Source organism: the organism of the source record quoted next, unplaced genomic scaffold, assembly GCF_019419815.1.
Source record: "Pyrus x bretschneideri cultivar Hongxiangsu unplaced genomic scaffold, Pyrus_bretschneideri_v1 Contig19, whole genome shotgun sequence".
NCBI lineage: Eukaryota > Viridiplantae > Streptophyta > Magnoliopsida > Rosales > Rosaceae > Pyrus > Pyrus x bretschneideri.
In genome coordinates this window covers 6,320,407-6,336,774 of record NW_025999490.1, presented here as the reverse complement: position 1 = coordinate 6,336,774, position 16,368 = coordinate 6,320,407, and the positions used below count along the sequence as shown (strand labels likewise).

Here is a 16,368-nt window from a genome sequence, read left to right as displayed (position 1 = left end):
ATTTTTATGGGAAGCGAAAATGAAGGCAAGATAACTCCTCCACTACCATGGAATATATGGCGTGAGATAAAAGGAGAGAAAATTTTAATGCCTATAAAAGGCTTAGAATCCCACCAGCTATTGGGGCGAGAGAAAGAGGAGAGGGGAATATTATTCCCTCCCACTTCTCAGTGTTTTATTAAGTTTTTGAACAAATACCGAATTCAACATCAAAGTGTTTTCTTTTCAGTACCCCACCTCTCTCAATGATAAAAAGCGAAGATGGCATCGAATTCTTAAAAAAAAGCTACAAGATTATTGTAGGGGGACCCCACTCCAACATATTTATTTTAAATAGAGAACGTTCTCTTAATATTTGCCGTGTATACTCTATTTTGTAGCTATATCATTTTTGTAATTTCTATTAATGGAGAGATGAAATTAAAACTTAGCACATCCCTCTTCTAATGATGAAAAGGGAAATATCTATACGCTTGGTTATGAAGTCTTTGTTTGACCTAAAAGAAATTGATTAATTACACTTTTTTTGTCGGATTGGAAAAAATAGACTATAATTCTATCACAATTCATTTATAAGTAAAGTAGAATGTTAATAAAAATCATTAATTAGTACTAAGTGACGCACTGTATTAGTTTGATGCCAAAACAGTACTTATGTCCACGGACAACGTGTCAAAAATATTCGTTCTCTAACATGGACTATGTACATTATTACTGCAGCCTCATACTTCCAAAATTCCAAGCACCAATTTCTCTCCATGCATCGAACTGTGGCACACTTCTGCCACACACCCCACCACCTTTTTGGTCCAAAAATGAGCTCTCAACACCCACTGCACCAACCCATCTTACACTCCGAACCTGAACCGGCAGCACAAGCCTCCAGAGATGGAGAAGGTGTGGACTTTCTACTCGAGAAGGTGCTATCCGACACCCAATTGCCCTCGTTCAAGCGATTCAGCTTGGCCACATGGATTGAACTCAAGCTCCTCTTTCGTCTTGCTGCTCCCGCAGTCTTGGTTTATGTCATTAACAACTCCATGTCACTTTCCGCTCGTGTCTTTGCCGGCCACCTCGGCAATCTTGAGCTCGCCGCCGCCTCTCTTGGCAACAACGGCATCCAACTCTTGGCTTATGGCCTCATGGTACATTTATCAATATAACTTATGTGTCCTATGACTTGTTGTGTTATTAACAAGCATGTCAGTTATTTAGTTAGAACTAAGATGATGAACGTTTTCAATATGCTCGATCACACAAAAAAAAGTTTCAAATTGACAATATCACAACATAATATGAAAACTAATTTATATACTGTCAATCACATGCATTTTATGTTGTCATTCTTATCTCTTTAATAATTTTTTTTGTTTGTTCTGGTTTCTTGCAGCTAGGCATGGGAAGTGCAGTGGAGACTCTATGCGGGCAAGCCTACGGTGCCCAGAAATATGACATGTTAAGCATATACCTTCAAAGAGCAACCATAGTCCTATCTCTCACTGGCCTCCCACTTCTGGCAATCTTTCTTCTCTCAAAACCCATGTTGCTTTTACTCGGCGAACCGCCCGCCGTGGCCTCAGCCGCCGCCGTATTTGTCTACGGTCTAATCCCTCAAATATTTGCCTACGCCGTCAACTTCCCCATTCAAAAGTTTCTCCAAGCACAACGAATTGTGGCCCCGAGTGCTTACATATCAGCAGCTACTTTAGGAGTGCATTTGTTGCTGAGCTGGGTTGCTGTGTACAAGCTGGGTTTAGGGTTGATAGGTGCGTCTCTTGTTTTGAGCTTGTCGTGGTGGATCATAGTTGGGGCCCAGATTGTTTACATCTTGGTGAGTAGTCAGTGTAAGCTGACTTGGAATGGTTTTAGTTTGCAAGCCTTTTCTGGGTTGTGGGATTTTTTCAAGCTGTCGGCTGCATCGGCGGTGATGTTGTGCTTGGAGTGTTGGTATTTTCAGGTGCTAGTTTTGATTGCTGGGTTGCTCAAGAACCCCGAGCTTGCCCTAAATTCTTTGGCTGTATGGTAAGATCCTAACAGCACTCTGCTTTCATTAATTAATTTAATTTAATGTTACGCATTTTAATTAAGTTTGTATATTCTTTCTCACTTATAAATATCAAGTCTAAAATTTAATTCTCATGAATTGCAAATTTGATGTCAAATTATTAGTGTCAGCTTAAATTTCCCATTATATTTAAGGCTGATTTGGTATTGCTGTGCTTTGAAAAAAAACAGCTTCTGTTGTGCTGTGAGAATAAGCAGTTGTACAATAAAGCAGCAGAGTGTTTAGTAAACTTTTTTGTAAAAGTGCTTTTGAAAAAAAAAAGCAATATTATAGTGTTTGATAAACTTTTATGTAAAACATATGTGAAAAAAAGCTGGTTTTTCAAAGCTAGGTTTTGCAGCTTTGCGTTTTTGGTTTTTTTTTCATCCAAAATTGTGAAAAAAAACTGAAGCTGAATAATTGATCTCCCAGCTTTTTTTTATAACCACTTTTTTCAAAATCACCTTAGTACCAAACTAAGGCTTAGTGTAAATAAAATTTAATATAAATAATTGATCTCCTTAACATTACCCACTTACAATTTATCGAGGAGAGTGCTTTCACAAGTGAAAGAATATATATCTTCTCCTTATCACAAAATGACATGACACATCAGTCATTACCAAAATTTTCTCTCACATGGAAACATAAATGCTCAAGGCTTTAAGAAAAAGATAATACCAGGAAAATAAATTTATAAACGAAATAATGTTGATATTTATGATTGAATTATTAATTAAGTGTTGATTGACGTGCTCATTTTCTATTGGTAACATATCTTACCCTTTCAAAAGTGCCATATATAGAATGAGGATCCTCCTTGTGAGGATTCATGAGATCCTCAAATCATGTCTGTTCATTGTACATTATATGACCAATTTTCATCAAGTACTATTCATGTTTAATTTTAAATAAAAATATTTAAAATAATTTATGTCTGCACGATGTAAGATGAACGGACACGATTTAAGGATCCTCGCAAAGAGGATCCTCATTCCCATATATAGGCTCCAATGTTGACATATAGATATCTTCCACGTACCCATCAAATCCTAATAATAACATTAATCTCGTATTAAAAAAATTAATTGATTTCAAGATCAACAAATACATATTTACTATGCATAAAAACAGTCGATTGCAATTAACTTACTTTGTTACTTTTCATTTTCTGACTAACTTAACTGTAGGATATTAATTCCTTGCCTAACTCCGTAGTGAAGTGATGTATCAAGTTCTTGCGTCCACAGATGCTGCACATTATAATGTTTTTACTTAATTTGTATAAAAGAAATTAATTTGGTCATATACGCACCCCTTACCTCGTTAACACAAAAGAAATTAATCTGGTCATATACACATCCCTTACCTCGTTAAAATTTAACGATTTCAAATAATTTATTTTTTAAGTTTCATATAATAGGTCATTCTTGTTATACCTAACAAAATTAGAAATGATTGTGTAAATGTACTCAAAGAAATCGACGAACATTAAATTTCATCATGATAATCAAATAGGTAAAATATTTTAGATTTAGATGAATCTTCGTAAAGATGATTGATCTGTAAATGAAGATTTAAAAAACAAACAATTCAAATTGTTGCAAAAGAATGAAAGTGAACCCCATTTCTTGGATAGATATAAATGTATAATTAGCTTGTGCATGGTTTTGCTTAACGGTGCATGGTTTCGCTTTCTTCTTGTGCAGCATGTCGATAAGTGGAGTGTTGTTCATGGTTTCAGCCGGGTTCAATGCAGCTGCAAGGTACGTACGTATATTGTTATTGTAAAATATTAGATTAATTAATTTAGCTATGAAGAAAGTTAAGGTTTCACTATAAAATTAGGTAGTAATATGGGAGTAGTTTAACTTTTTATAAACCTTTACAAGGTTTTTCTTTTCACCGATATGAAACTCTTTTAACCTTTACATCCTCACATGCTCTCCTAAGTGTGAAAAATTTTCAAATCAAACACATAACAATAGAAATTAGTGACATGGAGCACATGTGGCCGTTGGGCTTCATACAAAAGATAACTTGCCCGGATACCATACGAAGAAAGTTAAGGCTTTATTATAAAACCAATTGCAATAAAAATAGTAGCTTAACTTACTTATAAGCTCATGCAAGTTTTCACCTTCCATCAATGTGAGATTCATACTCAACATGACTCTTCACAGGTGACAAAAATTTTAGTTTAATACGTAGACAACACAAATAGTGTGTGACCATTGCTTCACATGTGAAACAACTTATTGGCGTGAGTCCACGTCTTAGATGGATTAGGACTATATTTATGTTTCCTAGTTTGGTTGTAACTGTCTTTAATATTCCTTGTATTACAAGGAAAGAAGTTGTGTTTATATGTTGCCTCCCAACGGGAGAAGAGAAATATGAAGAAGATATTTGAAACCCTAAAACTAATTTTATGTTGGCATCAAAGCAGATTTTGGCTTGTCTCCTTCTCCTTTACTCTAGCTGCTAATCTCTAGAAACCCAGAAAAAATTCCACCGTGGTCTCAAAGCAAGAGAACCACCCACTGGAAAAAAAAAACCCTATAAACCTAAATCACCAAAACCTCAAAGGCACTGCTCACCCCACTGAAAAAGAGAAGGAAAAATAAAAAACCTAGAAGTCTAAACCTCTGCGTCTCGAAGCAAGAGACAAGAAGAAGACAAAGATTGAAACTCATAATCATAATTTTATCTTAGTGCCGACATTAGAGATTCTTGTTAGCTTCAAAATCAATTTGCAAAAGAAAAACAAAATCTAAGGATCAAGGTGTGATCTCGAGACAAGAGAGTGACCTAAATCCTAAAAAAACCTACACAATACAACCACCAAGTCGTTGTGTTTCAAATGGCTGAACAGCGAAACCAAGGGAGAATTACAGACGTTGTGCAAGAAAAAAATGCTGAAGCAAGAACTGGGCTTACGTCACTTACCTTCAGTATGCAAGAGTCTGAGCCTGCTGTGTCTGGCGCCCACAATTCAGTTGGGCAGCAAGCAGGCGTGCATGCGGCAACCGCTAAACATAAAGGAAATCATGACGCTGGCAGCAGACTCAGAAAGGACCCGGATCCAGTCAATCTTGGCCCACAACTATCTCTTTTAAACTTGATTGCTTCCCAAGAGCAATCCGACGATCCGGGTAACATGGTACTAGAGCAAAAAAGCGGGCCTATACTGTCACGTGATGGGTAGGTGCTTTTGTCCCCGCACGATGATGGTGGGTCTCCTGGTCTCATGTGTAGGGTGAGTCATCTAACTTCATGTGATTGTCGATATGTGGATCTCTCACGTGTTAACCACTAATTAAGTGTCACCTAAGGGGGCGTGTTGAAACATCCCACATCAGCTGTATCTTTGAGAAAAGAAAAGTTTAAATATCCTAACGCCACTCTAACTAACATTGAGACTTTTTGTAATAAAACCTTACACCTGATGATTTGAGCAAGTGGTAATTTCCAAATTAGAGACAATATCGGTGTTGTTGGAAGTAGTCATTCGGCTCATCTCTCTGATAATTCTAGCAATAAAGGAGTAACCCAACCGGATAAGCCCTTGAAATATGTTAAGTCATAATTAACTAAAAAATTAATTGATGAATAAGCAGATATGTAATTACAAATTAATTGATGGAAATTAATGAATTGCATGCATGCAGTGTGAGGGTGAGCAATGAGCTAGGTGCTGGGAATCCAAAGTCAGCAGCATTCTCGGTTCTAGTAGTAACTTTGGTATCCTTAACTTTTGCTGTTGTGGAAGCTGTGATTGTGCTCTCCCTCCGTGACGTAATCAGTTATGCCTTCACTAGCGGTGAAACTGTGGCAAAGGCAGTCTCGCACCTAACTCCATATTTGGCCGTCACTCTCATCCTTAATGGGATTCAACCAGTCCTATCCGGTACGTGCTATCTTATATATATCTAGTTTGGTTTAACCATTAATTAATTCACCCGGGATAAAAGCTTAAGGTTTGAATTATGTATTTTTCGATATGACATTGGGTGTGGTGTATATGGAGATTTTTGTGTCAGACCGTTTATACAGGGAATCGAATGTAAGAGATTGAGGATTGGAGTGTGTGGATGTTGGATCTAAGTACAGGAGCAGTGCACAAAAACTTATTAGCATATGACACCTTATGTTCGTGTAAGATAGTAAAACCTGATTATTTAGAAGACAAATTAAAACCCTAACTCTTGAACACTTGTTCTTGTGTCTAAGTGAATCATTAAACGTGTGTTTAGATCATTGTTCATGATAATTTAACTTAATTATGGATATAGATATATGGGGATCATTGTAGGGGTGGCTGTTGGATGTGGGTGGCAAGCATTTGTGGCATATGTGAATGTGGGATGCTATTACGTGGTTGGAATTCCATTCGGCTGCATTCTTGGGTTTAGATTCGACCTTGGCGCTGAGGTACAGTTACCAACTCAATTATCTCCCTAATTTTTTTTTTTAAAAATGAGGCAAATATAAAATTTTACACAATGTAGAAGCTAAATGTAGCTAAATGATTAGTAAATTATAAGAAATTGATACCTGTACATAAGTATATTATACAGGGAATATGGGTGGGGATGATTGGAGGAACACTGATCCAGACCTTAATTTTACTGTGGGTAACATTTCGTACGGACTGGAATAAAGAGGTAATTTCAGTAATCAATATGCTCACTTAGTTTATCCTTTCAAGTTATCTTTCTTTGTTTTTACCGGTAGCCTTATATATGATTAAATATTATTAATTCAACATTTTTGTTTCGTTACTAAACACTTTGGTATTTTTGGGGGACCGAACAACTCAGGTGGACAAGGCAAAAAATCGCGTGGAGAAATGGGACGACAAGAAGCAGCCTCTACTAAAAGGTTGATGGCATCAATGGCTGGCTGAGATCAGGGCCGATCCAAATATTTTGGAGGCCCTGAGCAAAAATAAAAATAGGGCCCACAAACCTACAATACGCACAAAAAAATTATGTTTTTTATGTGATTTTTTTCTTAGGTATTTGAATTTTTAATAATTTAAATAAGTATTTTTCTTTGTCGGATAATAAGTTCTCATATATAGAAAAACAAAGTTACACTGTAAAAGTGGTCATAAAGAAAAGAAGATTATCATATGGTAAAAATACTACTCAATCGAACAATATTTGCATCTAAAGTGTCTAAGCACGGGACTTTAACAATGCAATTTTATGAGCAAAAGCCTTGTAGATTTGGTAGAAGTGAAAGTTCCAATTTTTGCAGTTGCGTGAAAGTGAACTCATTTTCTGAATAATCTATGTGCTTGCCAAATTAAATTAATAAAGACATACATACATTATTTTGTTGAAAGTTAAATTTGAATGAGAATGGATATAAAAAATATGCGCCTCTAGTTAACCTTCTTGATGAATTAACCAAATTTTAGTAATTATAATCAAAGGTACTAGTGCCTCTAGTCAACCCTCTTGTTGAATTAACCAAATTTTTTAAAATATATATATATATATAAACGAAATTAACAATCAAACAAAAATAAGTAAAAAAATAAGGAAAAGGGCACAAAGAATAGTTCGAACATTGGCCCTCATTATTGAGGAACAACTGTCACATCCCCGCCTGGGGCGGATCACTTTCCGGGCTCGCTCCACCACCGTAGCACGATATTGTCCGCTTTGGGTTTACCATTCCCTCACGGTTTTGTTTTTGGGAACTCACGAGCAACTTCCTAGTGGGTCACCCATCATGGGATTGCTCTAGCCCCAACGGGAATGGTAAGCCCAAAGCGGACAATATAGTGCTACGGTGGTGGAGCGGGCCCGGGAAGTCATCTGCCTCGGGCCGGGATGTGACAATTTGGTATCAGAGCCTAACCCTGGCCGTGGTGTGTCGACGAGGATGTCGAGCCCCTAAAGGGGGTGTATTGTGACATCCCATATCACTTAAGGGAGTGATCCTTATATGTATATTCCCATATCTACCTAGCACGAGGCCTTTTGGGAGCTCACTGGCTTCGGGTTCCGTAGGAACTCCGAAGTTAAGCGAGAAGGGGGCTAGAGCAATCCTATGATGGGTGACCCACTGGGAAGTTGCTCGTGAGTTCCCAAAAACAAAACCGTGAGGGAATGGTAAGCCCAAAGCGGACAATATTGTGCTATGGTGGTGGAGCGGGCCTGGGAAGTGATCTGCCTCGGGCGGGGATGTGACAACAACGGAATCAACGCCTCCAGTTAACCTACTTGATGAATTAACCAATTTTTCTTTTAATGTCCACGCTTACAAGAACATATATGAATAGACTACCTTAATAATTTTGGTGCCTCCAATTTTTTGAGTCCCCGGACGGTCACCCTGCTAGCACTAGGCCAGGGCTGGCTCTGGCTGAGATCATAAAGCCACAAGTTTTAAATAGGCCACAATTGTTTTTTTTTTGGTCATTAGTTAAATTTGGGGACGGGGGGAATCGAACTTGGGTGAGGTGGGAGTTTTCTTAGCTCTAGTGCCACTGCAACTAGGCCTCCATCCTCAATAGGCCACAGTTGTTGGTTCGGCATGCCATGCCATGCATGCATTGCAGGTTGGCGAACTCTATATATAATAAAAAATATTACTCTTATCACATTTTTTGAAGGAGAGAGTTAGAGAGAGATTCAGGAAGGATTGGATAAGGTTTTTGCTTCCATTTTTTTTCATCCCATTGAATCATAATCACCAATCAAAGATAAGGGTAGATTACAAATAACTAACATTAATTTTCTATCTTAAGCATTGTCTAGTGACACGTTAAGCCTTAAATAAGTTTTTCTCTCCTATTACAATCAAGCATCTTTCTATTTATAATTGTGAGTTTAGGTCAAGTAAGTTGGTTATATGTGTACGTATATATATTATAAGTCAAAAAATTTTGAAAGAGTAAAAGTTTAAAGGTTTTTTTTTTATCATTGCAAATCAAAAAGCATTTTACAAATTGGATTTAAGTCGATGAACGTTTTCAATTTATTCATATGTGTGTGTGTGTGTAACCATGGTAAGTAGTTTAATAGAAATTAATACAGTAAAATTCCAAGTCAAATATATTCTCTGATTATGAGTTTGAAATACGAAATTGGCAAAAACATAGGTGGTTTTTTAATTGAAAACTCAGAAAGAATGTGTATCACCAAATGTGAGCTAAAATGCCTATAAACTTTTCGAATCCTAATAAAGGTTAGTCATATTCTTCGAAGTGTGAAATCCCTTAGGTTTTCATGTTAGGCTAAAGTTATGTGTTGAAAAGTCAAAAGGGGCATTACAATTCAGAAGTTAAAAATGGGATTACAAGATGATTTTAAAAAGAAACATTCAGTTCCACCAATCAATCAGAAAAAGGATTAATGAAACGAGTGATTTTTTATCAAATAATAATGGAGGGAGTTAGTTGCTGGCACAAAGCTATTTGTGAGATAAAGCGTGCCAAGCACAATCCTGCTGACTCTTCTAATGACTAAAAAGAAATATATTATAACAGTCCAGTCATAACAACTAATCCTAACTATTAATCGCAGGTCTGAATAAAATCAGGAGCACCTCATACAACACAAGTTTAAGTTTCATGCAAATGTATACCTAGCAAATATATATATATATATATATATGTCATGTTAATCATAACATGAGGCTAGAGTTCCAAGTTTAGTAAATAATTTTAACCTTAAATATATACACATTTTTTTTCTGACTGTAAATAATATTATACATTAATTTACGCTAAGAAATTGGATGATTGTTTTTAATCGAAACGCAATGGTTTGAAGCGTAGGATCCTAGCCCGCACAAACAATCCACCACTTGTAAATATATACACTAATTTCTAGAAACCCATAGTTGACTTATTTGTGGACATTTTTTCAGACACTAATTAATTATACTAATTGGATTTATGGGTTGTTCTACGTGGACCAACTATATTTTCCCTCTGGCCACTTCTCCAAAATTATATTAAATAACGGTACAAAAAGTGACAGTTAATTTCGACAGTAGTACTAATGCAAGGAGTGTCTTGATGGGAAGTTGACTTCTTTGCACAAACTATGAATATCTTTCTTGATCGACGGGTTAGTGTCCATTAGTAAGCTATATATGGCTTAATTTATTACTTAAGGGCATCTTCAACGAAAACATGCAATTTTGAGATGCAACAACTATATTTACATTTTATTTTATATTTCTGGTCAATGTAAATGAAAGTTCAACTTCAATGGATGAGATGTAAATTTGAAATTTCATTTAATTTTTTTTAATCTTTGTTTAATGGCACACATCACTAAAAGATGTAAAAAGAATGTAAATTTAGGGTTATCTTTACATCTTTTGGCGAAGATAGATAATTTACATTCAGTCACTAGAGAATTTTCCAGCAAAAAAAAAAAAAAATTATAAAATGCCCATTTTTAAAGCATTTTCCATCTCCCATTGGAGATGCCTTACTTTGTGCTTTGCATGTATTTTGAAGCGTACAGCGGAAGATAAATTAAGGACCTTCTGATATACGAATTGTATTGTTGATAAGTTTGTCGTCCTGACTCTTTTTGTATTGATAAAATTTTAACTATACCACTCTTTTAACTTTTACATGCCCGTTTAATGTACGTTTTGGTGATCGTATGAACACAAATGATTGAATGAAATAAATCCATGAGATCGCTTTAAACCAAAATCAGACTGGGACACGTATCATATATATGACATTCTCAAGTTGTTCTATATAAGAAAACAAGCAAACTCTACCAAACGAAATTACAAGCTGGTATTTATATATGAAAAAGATCAATGAGAAGAAAACTAAGAGACATAACTAAAAGTATTTCAATCAGGTGAACAAAGCTGGAAGAGTGACGTTGATATTTCCCTGATCTCCGCGGCCAAACAAGGTCTTGCAAGTTTTTAATTGATTAAAAACTTGCTTATAAACACAAACCCTGGCAGCAGATACGCTTAGAAGCATGGTCTTCCTCAACTTCTTTAATCTCCTCCCAATCTTCAGCTTCAGTTTACGTACCCGAATCCTCAAATTCGAAGGCCTCCGCCGCATTTCTACTTGTTGCATCACTTTGTAGATCAAGAACTGCGCCCGTCGATGATTTACCTCTTCGGGATCTTCCTTGTCCATCTTCGAGTAGGCGCCGTACGACTTTCTGATCGTCATAGCCATTTTCTCCAAGAAAAATAGAAGACAATCACTCACTTTGATTTGAGAGAGAGAGAGAGAGAGAGAGAGAGAGAGAGAGAGAGAGAGAGGTGGTTATGCTTGTGTGAGCTCAGATGGGTTATTATTAAGTGGCGTTTTAATTTATAGAGAGCATTGAAGAGTTGGTTTGCTGATGAAGAAAGCATGTGCGCTACCAATGTTTTTTGCAAAAATAATGCAGAGAAAAATTGCAGGCACTGAGCTGGCCTATCATCATCATCTTATTTGTGCGAGTTAATTAAAAAACCAGTTAAACTATTTTTTTCTGTTTAATATGATCATATGATTTAAAAAGGGAAAATGTTACGTAATTTCATTGCATGCGATCGAGCGTGCCTCCATGATTTAATATTTAATTGTAAAGTAAATCCTAGATCACTGTGGAATCCATGGATCCGGGCCTTTGGTTTGGGATCAGATGCCAATGGATGTGAATGTTTAATTAAAAATAAATAAAGGGAGTACTGTCATTGTGAACGTAAACTTGGGGGAACTCATGTCAGAAATTAAGAATTAGTTCGTGCATTACTTATTTAATCAGGCATATAATTTATTGAAACTTGCGTAGTTTACACTTTCAACAAAGATCAAGGAGCGTAGGTACATGAATGTGGAGGAGACATGTCTATTAGGGTGCGTTTGTTGCACCGGACTATCTCGGACTGGACTAGCTTTAAGGACTAAGCTGGATTGGCTTAGAATAGACTAAGCTGGACTAATTTAGTAAAGCGTTTGATGTTGCATCGGACTAAAAACAGGACTCATATATTATATTATTAAATTTATATTTACAATATTTTATTATTAATTTAATCTATATATACTAATATTTTATTATTAAATTATCATTTTCGAGAACTATCTTCTTCTTTTTATTTTGATCAAGCTCTGATTCATATTCCTCTCTCATTTTTTCTGTCCGCCCACTGCATCCCTCCCCTCTCCCATTTCTCTGCCATTTTATCTGTGCCACTTCAAATCTTTCTCTGCCTCTTTTATTCGAAGATTTTACAAATCTCTCTCTTTCTCTTCACTGCAAATCTCTATCTGCCTCTTCTATTCCTCTCACAAAATCCCTTGCAAATCTTAAAATCAAACCAAAGAGCAAGAACGAAAATGAAAATTTGGGAGTTGGAGGCGGGATGCATGCGTGAGTGGCTCGAAGGTGGGGAGATGGGGTTGAATCTGCCTTCGGTTTCTCAGTTTTCTGGGTTTTTGGCTTTTTGGATTTTCTGGTTTTCTGGGTTGAAATTTTGGGAGTTGGATTTGGTATTGAAAAGGGAAGGGCTGCAGATCCACGAAATGAATTTACAAAAACTCCATGAAATGGGTTTCTCAAAGAAGAGTTTCTGACCACAGATCCATGGTGGCTTCGCTGGAAGAGGAGTCTTACGGGAAAAAATAGCAGTCGGGAGGGGAAAGGTAGAGAACTGACGAAGAGTGAAGCGGAAAGGGGCGAAGGAGAGCTGGTCTTAGCAATCCGCCCAATTTCGGGGGGTCTCGCTAAGACCGCCTAGTGAGGCATTTAGTCTAGGCGAGTCCCTCTTAGTCTCATTAAAGATAATTCCGGCTGCTAACAAACATGGTATTTCACTCACTATTAATCCTAGCCAATCCAGTGAAACTTAAAGAGGCCAAACAAACACCCCCTTAAGGGTTCCACAACTTAGATGATTAGTTAAAATGATTGTACAGATCAACAATTAGTTGATAAGTTTGTTGGTATTTGATTAGAGTTGTTAGGATTTTTGTTATAAAAATATAGTTGTGTAATCATTTCGTAATGAATACATGTCTCATATTTCTCTTTCTAAATTCTCTAGTTTATATTCCTCTATGTTACTCCTTGTTCAGTTTCTACCATGCATTTTCAAATATTTCAATGTAGTTAATAATGTCAAGTATTAGGTTAAGTGCCGAAGGGGAAATCGGCCACAAACCTTACAGCATCAGCAATAGCAGAGTCATTGACTCTTTTACATTGGGGTCCGGTTGAGATTATTTAAAATAAATAAATAAAAACTCTCATAAGACATAACTTTAGCTTTGTTTTGTATTTTGAAATGTCGATGAGGCATTTTCATCAAACATGTCCATCAATAGTTGTTCTAAATCAATTGATGCATAAGTCTCTAGTATAGTCGGAATGACATCTAATTAATCAAAAGTTTATGATTATTATTAGTTGAGATGAAGAGAAATTAAAAACATATTGATTCAAGTCATTTGAACTCATTAACCTGACCTTGTCTCCATTACTACTTATCGGTAATTGTTCTTGTCCACTCAAGTTACAAATCTCTAGGTGATCAATCTTGTAATGGTATATTTTTTCTCATCTAAATGAAAAAAATTAAATGAGATTATTTCTTCGACAATAATCACGTGCGAGACACCTACCATTCAAAGAAGAGTTGGTACCTCCGCCGATTCCTCTTCCACCAAATTTGTTGGTAATAATAAAAGTAAACGAAAAAAGATAAGCAAGAGAACTATGCCAAGACTCGCATAGTATTTAATCTACTATTACATTTATCTTAATTTTGAATAATAAAATCCACTCATGACTGTATAATAATTCATGGTAGACCGGCTCTGCAACATCAGCAAGCACACCGCCAAATTAAGAGATGAAAGGGTGATGCAGGCTGGCCATCATGAGATCATTCGGAGGTGAGAGCTCTCAAGTCAACATGAGGCTTGCCATGTTTCAAACAGACAAAAACCTCCACCGGCGTGAAGGATCTTTCAAATTTTAATATACATAATAATTGAAATTAAAATATTCCAAAAAAAAAAATGAAAAAAAAAGAAAAAAACAAAGAGGTTCAGTCAGGTCGCGTTTGGTACGCGGGACGGGACGGAACAGGGTGGGACGAAGCGTTCCGTCCCACGTTTGGTACGCCTAAAATGAGTGGAACGCGCTGTTCCACGGAACAAGTTTTGGATGATTTTTTGTTCCACCTCCCCCCCATGGAACGGGTTGTTCCACGTCCGTGGGACAGAAATTTCTAATATTTTAAGACAAAAATGCCCCTTGTCTTTTTCAAAATTTACAACATCAAAATCAAATAACAAACCCTAAAAACTATTTCTCTTCTTCTCAGCCGTTCCTCTTCACCTCTGCATCCCTCTCCCCTTCGCAACCTTCCTGCTCATCTTCTTCTGTGCAGCCTCGCAACCTTCCTCCTCGTCCCCTTTGTGCAGCCTCGCAACCTTCCTCCTCGTCCCCTTCGCAACCTTTCTGCTCCTCGTCCCCTTCGCAACCTTCCTCCTCGTCCCCTTCGCAACCTTCCTCCTCGTCCCCACCTCCTCCAGTTCCTCTCACTCGCTGATGCCGACGTTCTCGCCGAAATGCCGCCGCTCGACCGCGCCCACTCGCTGCTTATGCTCTCCAAGGCCACCACCCTCCTCTTCGCCTGTAAGTCTTCGCCTTCCTTCACTCAATTTTCAGTTAATTCCGATTTGATTGCGGTTTTTGGGTAACCCAGTTCGAATTTTAGTTGAATTTTTGTACTTTTTGGTTTTACAGTGAGGCTGAGGTGCACTGGAGTAAACCCATTTAACCATCCAGTCAAAACGGAGTTCGTAAGTTTGCTAATTTTTGTATATTTTTTAATCAAATTCTTGAAATTTATCGAATTTATGTGGATATTGTTTCTGGGTTTATGCATGTCTGTGTGTGAGTTCATGGTTTTTGAGATTATCGGATTTGCGTAACTGTTTGAATTGGGTGAAGTTGAATGTTTTTCTGTTTTTGTTGTCTCATTTATGTAGGATAGATTAAAATTGTATGAGGAGAAGCTTGAGAAGTTGGTGGATTTGAGTAAAGGTACATGCTTTTCTTTTGGAAGTGCCATTATTGATAGATCGATTTGTATATTGTAGTATCGAGATATGCTAAGTGCAGTCGCCCGCGCCTAGTGAGTTACCGTTAGTAATTGATTTGGGATGCTGTCATTCGAACTCAGTGTTGTGTGGGAGACTGTGATTAGCATTTTCCTTTTTGTCCGTCCGTGACTGTAGATTGAGGTGCTGCCATTCGCGCATGTGTCATGTGGGCGGCTGTGCTTAGTGTTCTCCTTGTTGTCTCAAACAATGCCGCAACCAAGAAGGACGTTACAGATTGAAGCTACGCATGACATACATCCTGGATATCGTGTTTCATGTGTTTTACATATTGAATTCTTTGCAAATTTCCATTTTTACGTATGATTGTTTGACTGGTGGGTTGTTTATATTCTTATTGACAATTTGATTTTGTTCAAGCTCCTTTGCGACCGTCTACTACTTTAAATCATCAGGCAGCTACCCGTTTCATCGAGCATTCTTTGCCAGACCTCACCCCTGGTAAGTTGGTCATTTACCTTTTATGTCAGTATCGTCACTTTTTAAACACCTTGATATCATTCCACTCAATAATAGCTGATTTTTTCAGATCAGAGGCAAAGTATGAGAGCCATTAGCAAAGGAGACGGGCCAACCATGAAGTATCTAGAAAGGAATGCCCCAAAGAAAAGGAAATATCAATCCCCTTGGATGACTCACAGAAGCCAGATTTCATTAAAGTGTTTATGGAGAGCCTTTGAGCGTTTGGGGTTTTAGTATTTGTGGTTTTAGTATGGGGAACTTTATCAACTTCTAAGTGTTTTCATTATTACTTTAGCAAGACATTATTTGTTTTTTAAGTCAGGTTTGATTTTGGATATTTCATGTTTAAGTTATGCATATTTCATTTTCTTTGTTTAAGTTCTAAATGTTTAAACCCTAAAATGTTTATGATATGCATGATCATTAAACTTATATATTTTTCAACATTTGTCATGTGCTCTTATGTGGTTTGCCTTGTTCCTGCAATGGGGAATATTTAGAGGGATGTCCTTCTAAACAAGGCCAATTCTAATGTTTGTAGAACCTAAACTCCCTGAACAACAACCCACAATTGAAAGGACCAAAATTAGGGACTAAAAATTGAATTGGGATGTGGGTTTTGCAATTTGCACAATAAAATTTGATGGGTTTGTGGTGAAAATTCGAATGGAGGTGTAGAAAACGGGAAAAATTACAAATTTTAAAGGGGTTTGCATGTGAAACATAA

At 36.9% G+C, this 16,368-nt stretch overlaps 3 protein-coding genes across 5 annotated transcripts; 2 read left to right on the top strand and 1 right to left on the bottom strand.

Moving 5' to 3' along the window:
* Positions 1-686: 686 nt before the first annotated feature.
* LOC103937332 (protein DETOXIFICATION 40-like) lies at positions 687-7,113 on the top strand. Of its 3 annotated transcripts, XM_048582594.1 has the most exons (7): positions 727-1,145; positions 1,391-2,022; positions 3,754-3,810; positions 5,716-5,954; positions 6,360-6,478; positions 6,625-6,711; positions 6,868-7,113. In XM_048582594.1, exons 1-7 carry the CDS (start codon positions 759-761, stop codon positions 6,931-6,933), a joined length of 1,587 nt encoding a protein of 528 aa, XP_048438551.1. In that variant the 5' UTR covers positions 727-758; the 3' UTR covers positions 6,934-7,113. The 3 variants fall into 3 exon arrangements, with proteins under 3 accessions (XP_018500535.2, XP_048438552.1, XP_048438551.1); XM_018645019.2 differs by lacking the exons at positions 6,625-6,711; positions 6,868-7,113 and having other exon boundaries at positions 687-1,145; positions 6,340-6,476; XM_048582595.1 differs by lacking the exons at positions 6,360-6,478; positions 6,625-6,711; positions 6,868-7,113 and adding an exon at positions 6,088-6,326 and having other exon boundaries at positions 687-1,145.
* A 3,779-nt stretch (positions 7,114-10,892) lies between these two features.
* Positions 10,893-11,234, bottom strand: LOC103937344. The gene has a single exon (XM_009347288.3). It carries the CDS (start codon positions 11,232-11,234, stop codon positions 10,893-10,895), a length of 342 nt encoding a protein of 113 aa, XP_009345563.3.
* A 2,617-nt stretch (positions 11,235-13,851) lies between these two features.
* LOC103949722 lies at positions 13,852-16,073 on the top strand. The gene is made up of 6 exons (XM_048582652.1): positions 13,852-13,943; positions 14,372-14,691; positions 14,803-14,858; positions 15,048-15,102; positions 15,540-15,620; positions 15,709-16,073. The coding sequence occupies exons 1-6, from the start codon at positions 13,852-13,854 to the stop codon at positions 15,873-15,875; spliced, it is 771 nt and encodes a 256-aa protein (XP_048438609.1). The 3' UTR covers positions 15,876-16,073.
* Positions 16,074-16,368: the final 295 nt, after the last annotated feature.